This window comes from Besnoitia besnoiti, chromosome IV, assembly GCF_002563875.1.
Source record: "Besnoitia besnoiti strain Bb-Ger1 chromosome IV, whole genome shotgun sequence".
Classification (NCBI taxonomy): domain Eukaryota; phylum Apicomplexa; class Conoidasida; order Eucoccidiorida; family Sarcocystidae; genus Besnoitia; species Besnoitia besnoiti.
In genome coordinates this window covers 717,664-731,026 of record NC_042359.1, presented here as the reverse complement: position 1 = coordinate 731,026, position 13,363 = coordinate 717,664, and the positions used below count along the sequence as shown (strand labels likewise).

At 55.7% G+C, this 13,363-nt stretch overlaps 2 protein-coding genes across 2 annotated transcripts; one reads left to right on the top strand and one right to left on the bottom strand.

Moving 5' to 3' along the window:
- Positions 1-3,456: 3,456 nt before the first annotated feature.
- BESB_052470 (leucine rich repeat-containing protein) lies at positions 3,457-6,984 on the top strand (the record flags this gene model as incomplete). Its single annotated transcript, XM_029363682.1, has 4 exons — positions 3,457-4,811; positions 5,565-5,742; positions 6,406-6,568; positions 6,884-6,984. 4 exons carry the CDS (start codon positions 3,457-3,459, stop codon positions 6,982-6,984), a joined length of 1,797 nt encoding a protein of 598 aa, XP_029219605.1.
- A 1,401-nt stretch (positions 6,985-8,385) lies between these two features.
- On the bottom strand, positions 8,386-12,818 carry BESB_052460 (uncharacterized protein; the record flags this gene model as incomplete). The annotated part of the gene is made up of 7 exons (XM_029363681.1): positions 8,386-8,575; positions 8,724-8,824; positions 9,726-9,855; positions 10,333-10,901; positions 11,133-11,485; positions 11,763-12,536; positions 12,599-12,818. 7 exons carry the CDS (start codon positions 12,816-12,818, stop codon positions 8,386-8,388), a joined length of 2,337 nt encoding a protein of 778 aa, XP_029219604.1.
- Between the last annotated feature and the right edge of the window lie 545 nt (positions 12,819-13,363).

Here is a 13,363-nt window from a genome sequence, read left to right as displayed (position 1 = left end):
CCCTTAGCGATTAAAGAGACATATGGATTGTAATATGGAGGAACGGATGAGAGCGTCCGGCAGTTCGACGCTCCTTCTGAATAAGGCAAATAGAAGCGAGGCATAAATGCTGCTACAGTGATTCGCTTCAGAAACGCTCACAAAGGGGCTGGCAAGTGGGGATCGACACAGAGGGACGCAAGCACGCACAAGCAGAGCTCGCCAGAGCAAGTAATAGGTTGCACAAACAAAAACAAAAAGATTCAATGCAGTAAAGTAAGGAAAATTGGCGGTCTTTCTGTCAAAGTTTGCCACTAGGCGATAGCGTAGGACACGTGGGCTTGCATGTCTTGGACCCGCAACCCCGACGCTGCACGAAGCCGAATGGCAGGCAAATAAAATTTGGCATCAGCGGTACGTACTCCATTTGCGCCCTACTGCTTCGTAAGTAGCAGGAAAGATCCTACGCAGTCAGCCCCCACGAAAAAACATCCGCGCTTATCTCCCTCTTGATAAAGAAAGCATGCGCCAGTAACAACGGCCCTGTAATACGAGTTGCATGCGACAATGTGTGACCGACCTCCCACTTCTCAGCCAGTCGAGCCAATTATGAACACAGAGTTGTTTAGCCGTGTGGAGAGATTATTTCCTCTTCCTGAAAGAGATACAGATATGCTAAATTGCTGCGGATGCAGAAGAAGATGGAAGCGTCGGGCAAACACACGACGATGGTAGAGGCTGTTCCAACTCTCAGGGGCACCGTACAGTTGGCGGCTGAGCAGCAGTGTAGGCTGCGTTTCATTACACTCCCGGAGAGTTGTAATGGCTGTCAGCAAGCCAGTGCTTCGAATGTTTACTTTCAAATTAGTACCGATTTGTGTCTCTTAATGGATACATCTCCCTCGACAGGCTTCATCTGTACTGACATCGAAAGCGTTTCAGGTCTGCGATTGTCCCCGACTTTACTTTCACGGTACTTCTACGTCGCCTAGGAGAGACAGCAGAAATAGACACCTTCTACAAAGGGGATGACGGCAATGAGAAAACGTCGATAATGTGCCAGGCCGTCGCACAAAGGTGCAGCCATCCTCGTCTTCACCGACCATGTTTGCTCTTGAAAAGGCAGATTGGTTGACAGCTGGAGTGCTTTCAGAAACCAGCACCCCACTGGACTGCTTAAGACAGCTAAAAGTGTTGGATTTCAATATCACGGTAATCATGTTTGCTTGGAAGTCGCTTGTGGAATAGCACTACCAATAATAATCAAGAAGACCATACTGTATACCCAAATAATTACCCATCCACTGACTACATTTCGACAGGGTTTCAGTGTCTGCTTTGTCACTCCAGCCCCCGCGGACGGCAGCCGTATTCGCAAGCACGCCATCCCTATTGTGTGTGGTCGTTAGCCGCGAATACCCTGACAACCAAATGGTATGAATATTTGGCACTACACGTCTAGCTTTGAATCTAGTTGCATGCAGACAGCTATTTCATGTTCTGATCCGTAGGGCAACGGCGCAGGAGAGGATGGAAGTGACAATGCGTTAGCGCAGTCGTCATACGAGGAACGCGTGTGGTCATTTCGCGTACGACCCAGTTTCCTGATGTGAGCTGTCTCGCCTGCTGACATAGCGGCAGGCAGGGGCCAACGATGGCTCATCATCGAGTACAGCGCTTCCTGCGGGAAGCCAGCATCCACACAATAGGCATGCAATCGGGAGAGACAACGGACCCACGAGGGCCACACAATACGTACGGTACTTCGGCTGCGGTATTCATCGGGGACTGCAGCGGCGAGTGTACGTTCACTGAAAACGGACGCGGTGTATGTGGGTAGATAGGGAATTTTTCCACCGGCAAAGAGCCTGTGTTGTTCGTTTTTCGAGAGCCTGTTCGTGCCTAACAAGTCTTGCTATCGGATTGTGGGGACCGACGACGAGTTGCCACATTACGCTCACAGTATACGGATAAAAACAAACAGATGCGCGGCTCTTTCCTATATTCACCGCACACGACGGCACAATGTTGAGCATGAATGCATCGGCAACAAGCAAAACTACCAGCAACGGTGGGCTATCCGATAAAAAGTGTGTCCAAGCTCGCTATCGGGATCAGTGTTCAGAAGCGAGTGACTCCGGGGCAAAGATACAGGCAGGATTCGACAACTCTGTGGAAATCTTGAGACGAAAACTTCAAGAAGAGCTGACAGATTTTCGGACAGCGATACAACAAGTTAGTTCTGTTAACGTGTCTGCGTTTTACGCGTGGCTTACTACCTGTGCAGCTGCACGCTGAGGAGATTCGGAAAGCCTCACTTGACGAACGTCTCGCTTCGCTCACGCTAGAAAGAGATGCTCTATCTATCGATATTGCTGAGCTACAGAGGCGGCGGTCTAAGGCAAGTGGGACCTGCTTTTGACTACGAACATTCACGGCACAGAATAATCGAACTGCAGCTGGCAGCGGACAATAAGGAGTGCAGAACGATACTTCGGGAAATCCGTGCACGGCTCGAGAAACTTCCTCACACGACTGACGGGGGCACTGCCGGTTATGTGGCGGGCCCCAATAGTGATGCATGAAATCCCTGGAATGTCGGAAATGACACGCCACAGGCTGCGAGTTCTGATACTCTCTCACGGCCGCCTCGTGAGAAAGTATGCATGTTGGGAGCCGCGTTTGCTTCACTTTGTTGTGGGAACGGCAATGAAAGGATGATGGAAGTGGCAACTGTTTTGTAGGTAAACCAGGTTTAGTATTTTTTTCGGTTCATCTGAGTGACCGAGTTAGAGCTCTTGTTGCATCTGGAATGGATGCTCGGTTTGTGCAAACTATTTTGATGGATTTCAGTAACCAGAGAACAGATTGGAGAGCGCTACAGTTTGCAGGCGAGAAGCGTACTCTGCTTATTTCGGTGATCACTCGGATACCTCGCAAGCTCGCGCTTTAGGAACGTAATGGGTACCAGGGTACCACGCATTGTAACAGGAGACCCCATTCTGCCTACGAAGTAGTGATTCAACCAGTTGAATGAGGTAGTATGTGCGCACGCAGATTGCATTGCCTCACGTCAGAAGTGGAAGGCATTATAGTAAAGGTGACCCGCTGACATCAAATGACGCTGGTCAGCCCCATTAGCCTGCCACGCTTTTGATCAGAGGGCCTGGATCGTGGGGCCGTCGCGCTACTGGCAGTGCCCGCCATATAGTCTCACTGCTCGAAACAGTGTAGGGCAGCGGAAGTGCTCAGCTAACTACTAGGAGGTTAGTCCCTGTTTACCTCTTTTGTCGCCGTCAACGAACGGTGGGAACACGAAGGATCTTCGTTGACAACATTATCGTGTAGACAGGAGCCCTGTCGCGGGCGCCATGCTCGAGCGGAAGACTGAGGCGGAAGGCGCAAGTCCTCTCAACAGCGGATTTTCGGCGTCTCACTTCGGTAACCTGCGATTTCTTCTTTGCGGGGAATGCTGGAATGGCGCCAACGGTTCTTTCCGCCTCAAATGCCTCCAGCGACGGGTCGGGGAGCCGGTACCAGGGAAATGCCGTTCGTGTTCCGGAGAGACGGAGCGGGTTTGCCCCGCAGTTTTTCGATCTTCGCGCGGATGATTCTGTCCAGGATCATCTCAACTCGCCCAGCGCCACACCTGACATCTACGATGTTGACTGGCAGAACACCCACAGTCCACATGCACTGCCTTCGGAAGCCGCGGAGGACAATGATTTAGGCCAGGGGTTCCCATCGTCGTCCGAAGGGCTAGGGACCACGACTGTTGAGGACGACGAATCTGGAACGAATGCATTGCTGTCAAACATCAGTATGCTGACAACTGACACTGTCAGCATGGAGGCGCTTCTGGCGTCCCCTCGTATTTTTTCCTGTATGACCAAACTCACAGTTATCAGCTACGAAGGCCTGCAGCTGCAAGGGCGGGATCTCGCTTCCTTAGGGTGTATTCCGTCCCTCAGGCAGTTGAAGCTGAGGAAATGTGGCATCAAAAATCTTGATTTCTTGGTTTCTTTTGTAGGCCGCTCCCCCGTAGAAGAGGTCGATGTGGCCGCTAACGACATCAGTTCACTCCCACCTAGATCATCGTTTGCTCGGGCCACTCTTCCGCGTTGCTTTGGGCAGTTGACAGATTGGTCGCACATGGCTGAGCAAAGGATGGAGAAATTCCCTTCTTCTCTGCGTACTTTGGATCTTTCCTACAACAGGATTACAGACATGAGATCTTTAGAGGCCCTTGCCGAGTTCCCCAACCTCCATGTTGTTCGACTGAACGGGAATGATATGAGTAAATGCTTGGAAACAGATGCTTCCCTTGCCAGAAACCTGGCAGAGTGGCCCCGTTGTAGGAGCAAGAGTCGGCTGTCACACGCTGGCGATGACGGCTGCCTTACATCAGAAGTTGTATCGCCAACAGACAAAACAAACCGCCACCGCTCAACTGAGCTTCAAACAGCGCTCCAGAAGATCGTCTGCGAAAATGAGACCCTGTATGAACAGCTTCAAGCTGCACGTCTTGCCTTGGCTGCGGGGCAAGAGACATCTGCGAGTGGCGCGGAAAGAAGCCCGCGAACCTCCGGTGCAGCAGGAGCAGTGATAAAGCGTGATACTCAGAGGGAACACCACGCCAGAACCTGGGCCATTCCTCGCCTTCTTCCAGCTACACGATCTCTACAAGGTGAGACAGAACGCGTACGCGATAGTCACGGACGATCTCTTCGAAATACTGGGCAGCTGGATGCCGCATCAAACGGATATTCCGTCATCGCTGCACATCCGGAGGACACCTCTGCCGAAGAGCAGACCCCGGCCCTGCTGCCACGGTAGGACGTTTTATTCGGCAAACATGTTCAGGCGATTTCGTAGCAGGCGCCTGGCAGTCCGCTACGCCTCTCAGTCGCAACAGTAGGGGTGGCAGGCGCGCGGCAAATGAGGCACTGAATATCCTAGCTCATTGCCCAGTTAAGCAGGCCGCCACCTGTTTCAAACCGCTCTCGGTCGTGTGCAGGTCTGGCTTTGGCTGGTAGGCTCGTTTTTGACGAACTGCGTGGGTCTGCAAGGTGCAAGGTCCCTCCACGCCGTTCCCACTCAGCTGGCAACCTCGATGCGGGGCATTGGGACTTCTTTGACGACTTCCCTCAAGACTCGCGTTCGCGCGCGACGGAAACAACAGCAGCCGCCAGCAAGCGTGTTTCAGACGGAGCGTCTCCTCGCAGCGGGTGGCTGAGAGGGTCGCGTCAAAGGTCGCTGTCGGACGGCACCATACGTCTGCCATCAACTTCAGGCATTGGACAGCTGTATCCTAGGGCCGCGACCCTTCGGTCAGCAACTGAACACCGCCAAATTAGAAAAACAGCATTTTTCCGTTGCAGTGATGTGCCTGGTCGTTTGGACGAGGCACAACAGAAAGCGGATGCTCGGAGACGGGACGTGCCAGCTATCCTGCACACGCATCACATTGCAGCGGACACGCAGGCAAGTCTTCGCTGCCAGCGCCGCGCGTGGTGCTTGGCTGCTTTCGAGAGAGACGTGGAGGCAAGCGCGCGTTTGGTGAGATGCACTGAACACCTCTGCAGACTTGACAGGGCTCGACGGGCATTCATCAACGGGCTGTACCGCGTAGGCGAGGCCGACGAGGCGAGTAGCCTCTATTATTGGACGGCAGCAGCCATGACCCAGCTGGAAAACATGAGACTTATTTTACCACCCGTCCAGATTCCGGGGGCAACACCAGAGACGAATCGGGTTCTGCAGGTAAACGTCTACGACGTCCTGAACGAGACGCCAGCTGGTGCTGACAGACACTATACCCCAATGCTCACGAACTGTGCTAGGGATGGCAGCTTCCTCAGGACGCGGTCTACATTCCCAAAACAGCGGCAGCGTATTTGCATAGTCGAAATGCAGACCGTGATGCGCTCGAACTTCCGTAATAGGTGGGTATCTCAAATGCGTGTGCTTTTCGACGTTAGCAGCAGACAACACCTCTGCGTGGATCTTGCATCACGCAGGCAGCGCAAGATTATTCGCCGGGGGGCCTCGCGGCGAGGGCAGGCTGCGTTTCTGAAGCCTTGAAGAAGCAGGTCATTGATATGGAAACCAAGGCTCTTCGACTGCTGCTGTGCTTCGAGGACGACGTGAGAAATGGCGGAGGCAGTGCGCAGGCCTGCCGCAGGCAGGCTTCATCGACAAGAAGTCGGAGCCTTCCTGCCCAAGCTCCTCTCGAGGCCCTGAGCACCAAGTTAGTAAGTTTTTGCGAGGACGGCGAAACGGAAGACTATGGAGAATGTCTCTCTCGCGATAGAGAAGGGCAAAACCGATTTAACCAGCGATAGGTTTTCGGGAGAAGCGCGAGACAGCATGACGCTTCGTGTTTCATGGGCCTGCCATCTGGCTGGGTGTTCTCTTGTCGCTCAGACGCTTCTGCGTCTTCACTACCTCGAGAAGCTTCTCATACGCCGGTTTCTCGAGGAGGCACACCAGTACTTGAGAAGTGCCGCAGCGTTGGCGGACGCGCAGCGACGCCTGCATGCCATTGATGCAGAGATTTCCTCAGTGGTCAGCGCGGTGAAGTATTTCGGTACTCTGCCATTGGAGGCCTGCACCTCTCGGGCGCGCCCAATCCCCGTCGACTCCGATCGTCATCCCCAGACACGAGTGGCGTCCTTAAGAATGGCCTCGAAATCAAGAATAAAGGATACTTCACCACAAAACGGTTTACGTCACCCTGACGGCGCCACCAGTGAAACTCAATCTGAGTTCTGCCGCCACCAGTCCGTCCCACGTTTGGCCAGCTGCAGGGCGGGAGATTCTGAGAGGCTTGGTATACGACGGAGCAACTCCACTTCAAAGGCTTGTCAGAGCTCGGCTATGCGGAGAACACTTTCTTACTCAGGAGGAGCACCTTCCCCTCGCCACTCGCCCGGGAGTGTAAGCGAACAGAAGATTGGGAAGTCTGCATTCAAACCCAATCGCTCAAAGTCTCTCGCGAGATGACGCCTCTAGCGGCCGGATGCGCCGATAGCTGTTGCAATACGAAGTGCCTAAACTATCTGCGAGGGTGGGCGCCTGCAGCCCCCCCCCCCCCCGCCTCCCCCCCTCGGCACCCGCGTCCCCTACGCACGACACAGCAAGCAAGCGTCCTGCTGGCAGGAGACCAGTAGCGTGGTGTCAGTTACTTCGCTTTAGAAAGAGAGCTATGTATGTTTTTCGTAGCCTCTGTGATGGTGCGTTCAGGGACGTAGAGAAGATAGGCGGCCCCAGTTATCGGGATCACGCGTCCTCGACGCACATACTGTCGACTGCAACCTTCCACCTCCAAAGAGAGATCGGCCACACCCTCCAGTGACAGAGCTGCTTGCAGTGCAGGATGACAACTTAAGAGACCTTTGGAGTCCACTCCAGGCTACAGTAACACACCTCTCGTGCCCGGATTCTGTATGCGATGACCAAACCGATTGCGAAGTCACGTTGACTGAAGCTCTCCAACCCCACGTAATCAGTACGACAGGTCAACATCGGCGGGCAGATTCCTGGCAACGTGATGCTGCTCTGCAAGAGACGAAACCACCTTTCAGATTTTGCAGAAGTCGTTGCAGTAGGAGCTCACCTCCAGCTGTTTCGCCTTCAGTGGCCCTGTGGGAGGGAGCCGCCTCAGCCCCTCCTCCAGTGCGTGAGCGCGTGACACTCCCCCCGCGTCGAATCCCCCACGGCTCGAGAAGCAGTACCGTACCACTGCCTGTCCCGCTTACCTTGTGTGACGAGAATGAAACAGTGACCTTAGCGCATGATACTGAAGCCGCGTGCTCCCCGAAGACTGTCCGCGTGGCGAACGGGGGTCGCTACGGCAGCACCGAGCGGTGCGCTGCCCGATCAAACTGTCACTCGGAGCCTCGAGAACCCTGCAGTGAGCGAAGAACGACCTGCTCGCACACCTCAGTTTCCAAACCTAAGCTCACTGCTGCGCCGCGAGGCTGCTCACGAGAGGGGGAGTGCCGTGGCGGTGCCACGCTTTACGAGGCCTCTCTTGCGGTGCGGGTGCAGGAGTGCTCCAGCTCCGGCAGGCTGTGCGCCCTCCAGGCTGCCGCAGCCACGCCGTTTCGCAGTTGCCACTCCGAACTTGCGCAGCGGGGCGACTCAAGCTCGAGCTGCGTTCCCCTCATGGCAAGAAGTTGCCCTGCGAATTTGGGGGCTGCGAGCCAAGTCACCCACAAAATTCCTCCAAGGCTAGCGCGCGACCCGGGCCCCAGCCGACTACTTGCGGCAGAACAGAGATGCCTTCAAACAGAACAGTCGTGAGCCGCACAAAGAGGTGCCAGTGCTTCGGATCTAGTCATTTAAACTACTTAGCACTGCGTGCTGTCCACAATCACACATTTCATTACGGTCTCGGTATCACTACGACACAGTAGCTGGCTGTCCGTTGCCTAAGCTTTGTCGCGTGGCGCGTTGCGGGAGTTGTTGTCCTCCATCGTCCGCCTCGACATTGAGAAGAAAGCTCGTTGGCGGTACGCGAAGTTTTTCGTGCCCAAGTGCAAAACGGCTAACGTTCGGTGCCACAGTATACGGCGCGCTGTGACGGCCGCACCTGACAAGAGACAACATACCAACAACTCGGAGTATAAGAAATGAGTCAGCACTTGTCCACCGCGTTGTGCCTCCTGAGCAACAGCAAAGTGTACCAAAATGAGCTGATGCCTGTCTCGTAGATCCTCTCCTGGCGACGAGATGCCTACTTCAGCAGCACGTGTCGTACCCTCCGCAGGGCGACAAATGGGAGCCATTCCTGCGCGGCCGGAAACCTCTCGTACTCCACAGCGACAACGCCCAAGTTGTTCTGCTAGCAGAGAAAACAATTCAAGCTGCTCCCAAAGGCAGCCAAGCTCGTTCCGTTCCTCTGCACCCCGAACTTCGAGCGCTGAACCCTCCGCGGCTCAACTGGGGGGGCACGAACGCCGGAGGGGGAGCACGCTGAGAGGCAGAAGCGGGGCCGGTTTGTCTTTCCTAGACTGTCTCCTCGCTCCAAGGCAGCCAAATACATTGACTCACAATCGCGTCTCCTGCATCGTCTCGCAGAAGCGCGTTTCTCAGTCACACAGCACTTGCGCAGAAGAGCCCCCGCCTCAGCCAATAGAAGTACGAGTCGGCACGCTCCCCGAGACCAATTACTGAGCTCAACTCGCACCTGTCCTACATAGAGAATGACGGGTTCTGTCGTGGATCAGTAGATCAGTGCGAATTATCTGAGTATAAGCCTACACGCCACGCTCGGCAAGCGCGCGGCTCGCCCTGAGCGGTGTTTGCAAGGAGAGGCATCGCCAGGTATCTGGTAAGGCGAGAATGACCGACATGCAGGGAAAGTGCTGCTAACTATGTATCCGGACAACCGATTTCTATTTCTCTGCCGTGGTACAGTAACAACATTGCACCTTGCTGTGCTGCTGGTCTGTTCGCTGATGGCTGGGTAGCCCATAAAGCTTCCCCCCCCCGCGAGGGCGGACAGCACAGTCCGCTGCCTGTCCAGGCTGCCGCAAGGATGTGTGCAAGCTAAGAGATCCGCCCCAGCGAAAAAAACCTTAAAGCATTCAGTGGGCTCAGCACTGGGGGCTCCCAGAGACAACTTTGAAAATACCCGCAACCGGAGCCCAGCTCTCGGCCCGACGTCGCCGGCCGGAACAGCAGACTATCCCCTGTTCCTTTGAATCTCTGGCACAGTCGTCACAAAAACAGGCTCTGACGGCGTTGGCTGTACTACGGACGAACGTGCTACAATCACACGCACACGAGTCGTTCGTCTTCAACAGTGCTGCGGGGGATCCCAACAGCTTGCCATGTGAACAGTCCTCGACGGACGTTCCTCCACGTTGCCTGTCCAAAACACAGCGTGCACTTTGCAGTAGAAATACGCGTCATAAACCTCGCGCGCTCGCTTCCTCGCCGCATTACAAAAAAAGCCGAGCCTTAACACGGAGGACTGGCATCTCAAGAGGCGCGACGTAGAAGGGTAACGCGGAACTCATTTTGACGATCAGCAATTCTTGCTTCCGGAGGAAAGGGTTCAGAGACGGTCTCGGGCTGCTCCCCCCGTCTCCTCCCCCTACTGGACACACTTGGGGAGTAAGACCTGGATGAAGTACGCGTTCCATTAGCAACGAGATTTTTAGGCTTCGCAGACTGTCCCCGCTCGCAAAGATTTTTTCCATCGTTGACGACGTCTTCCGGTTCACACCCCTCGCCAGCTTTCTCATTGAGCAAACACAGAGAGTACAGAGTAACTGCTGCCGCAGTGTTCAGTCAGAACAAACCATTAGAGGAAACGGTCAATGACTAAGCACTATTTCTCACCGGCACATGGTAGACATGCTGGCAAGCCGCCTAGCTCCGGCAACTGGAGACACCTTGTACTTTGCACAGTACCAGCTATAGAATGCCATGCGGTGGCTAACTTCCCTGTAATACCCCATGTACATAAGCACGAAAATACTACAGAAAATGCAGTACTCCCCGGTCACGGCGGATATTCTACGCAGTGGATCTGGAGTTACAGCCGTTTTCACTGCGCATGTGAACACGACGTTCAAAATCGCAGCTGCATGCACATAGAATAGCAGACTCGTACGTATTGAACTAGCCGTTAAAAGAACAACAACAAGGAACTCGAGCAAGTTGTTGTACTCCTGGATGAGATCCAGAGAGCTGACCGTGCCGCTGGGTCCCGTCAGCGGTGTATCCGGTGAAGGTGTACGAGCTGTGATCATTTGCCACGACTCGAAGATGCAGCAGAAAAGAAAAAAGAACGCGGAGAGAGCCGTAACCGCCAGTTCTGTCTGAGACCGGAAGCGCGCGAAGAGAGACACAATGAACACGAACAGGAAATAAGCCGAGCAAACACCCGCCCTGATGACTGCGTCCACCTGCAAACATGGACACACACGTCAATCACCGAAGGGGAATGACGCCCAGCGTGACTCCTTTCGTTCATTCACCTGCGTGTGGCTTTCGCGCTGAAATGATGCCATGGCAGTGTCCTCCTGCGCAGACGATCTCGCCTATTCACAAAGCACTCTGCAGAGATGCGCGCCGGCTGGCTCGTAGGTCATTCGTGAGCCATTCCAGAAAGCGGCGGCAGATGCACGCCAACTTACCAGGAGAGTCGGGTTCTGCTGCGCAACCCACACCTGACACAACGTCAGCAGACCTTGGAATATCAACGCAAAGAGGACGGCCCATATGAGCTTCACCGGTACAACTTCACTGAGCACGTAGTCGTACGCGTGGTTGAGCGGCAGGTAACGGAACCTGACGAACGGATACCCTTTGAGAATCCGGTACATAGCTGACTTGTGCTTGACCGCCGGCGTAGGCTCCTTGGAAAACTGCTCGACGCGGCCGGCGTACTGAGCGGCCACGGTACCGACCTGCATCAGCCGCCCGCCACGTTGAGACAGAGCCATTCCGGCGGAGTACATGGTGTTGCTTGGGGGACCTGCATCTTCAACTGCACCGGAAACACACGCACAATGCACAACGCAGCCCGCATGAACCGCAGCCCCCGAAGAACAGACATCGTCTGGCTGCCCCGGTGACATGGGAACTAACCTGGACGGGTTGCTGCCGCTCGGTGTGCCAACGAAAGTGCCTGAAAAGACGCAACCTCGTCCACTGTAGACAGCTACGTTTGGCAAAGGCATCTGGCTGCGAAGCGGAGACTGACCACGCCCCCCGGTGGATGGAGTGGGCTAAACATCCGCATGCACCTTTCACCCGTCGCTTACTGTTGGAGGGGCTCGACGTGTATTGCCGAGACGAAGGGGCTTCGGGCACGTAGTTCCGGAGCAGCAGATCGAAGTTGTTTTCTTGCGAAAAGACCGAAAAAAGCATTTTCCACCCATTCCTGGTGAAAATGAGGGGCATACACCCGCAGCACGTCAGGCGGCGACTGTTGTCCTCCCCGTACTCCTCGGTGCAGAGCTCCTCAGACACCCGCCGAACAACATACTGGTGCATATCTCTGGAAGGCCCCCAGCCGCCTCTCAGCGAGTGGCGACTCGGACTGGTGACCAGCACCGGCTGGTCTCCAATGACGCGGAAGTCGCCGCTGGAGCCCACAGAGGACACACTGCCGAACTGAACCGAGCGGACGGTGTCGAAAGCCCCTCTCCCTGGGAGAGAGTCCGAGTCCGCGCCGCGGCCGCAGACGTGACCCGGAGAGACCTCTCGAGAAAGTTCCCCCATCGGGCTCGCCGACCACTCGGAGTGCGCGTCTGCACTCCGCCGCCCACCCGATGGCTTCTGCGGCCAGTGCAGCGCAGTCGGCTGCTGGGGGGGCGGCGACCTCTCTGCCTGCCTGGGATGCCCTCCAGGCGCGTAGTTCTCCGCGTCGGAGTTGGAAAGATGCTGGCCCCCCCCCCCGGCGCGGCGTGACGGTGCGGAAGCACCCGACTGCCCATGTGCGAGTCTGGCAACAGCCAGACGCCGTGAGGCGACCGCGTCTCGGGCGGTAACAACGTCGCTGCGGAGCTGATCGAGTGCTGGAAGCTTATGGCGGGCTGCAGCGGAGGCGACAGCCGGCGCGAAACGATCGACTGCTGCAGGCCAGAGTACTGCCGACTCCGCGCGGGATAAAGATCTGTGCGGCTCGCGGGGTCGTGGACGCCCTCGTCGCTGTCGTCCTCCTCGTCCTCCGTGCTGGATGACCACTCCACTCTCACGTGATTGTCTGGAGCGGACGGCCGACTGGAGGAGTCCGCAGGCGGCAAGTCCTCGTCACTCGAGTCGCCATGGCGCCGGCGACTCGGCACACGCCGCGTAGGACGCATCGGGACGGGCATTGGTTCTAGCTCAGCAAATTCCAGCGTAGTGGCTGGCACGGAACTTCGCACGCCAACTCGAAAGCAGCTCGGAGCCGCACGCGGTACCACGACGACGTGTACAGCTAACCTCAGTGTAGCCTCCGCTCCTTTTTCGGCAAATATCAATAAACAACGGTCTGAAATCCTGATGGCTGAATCCCGTCACTGAAATAAGGTCTACGTACGGAGATAAAGTCCATCCTGAATTCGAGTTCAACCGAGCAAGCTGCTACGGGGTGGCGTTTTAGTTGAGGTGACAGGTCGCGGACCAGGGGGGGGCGAGGGGGGGGGGTGATGCCGTCGAAATTTAGCACGTGGATCCCAGTTCAGGAAATCGAGAAAACGGAGGAGCGCTGCGATTATTTCCTACCCACGCTGCATGCCACCGGATACCGAAAAACAACCTCTCCCTCCGCAGAGAGCGCGCGCAGCATCGGCTGCAGCACGGGTCCACCCAGCCTATCTGGCTGGTAACGGCGGAAGACACTCCGACTCCCTCGCGGAGCGCATTCACCTGCGCACAG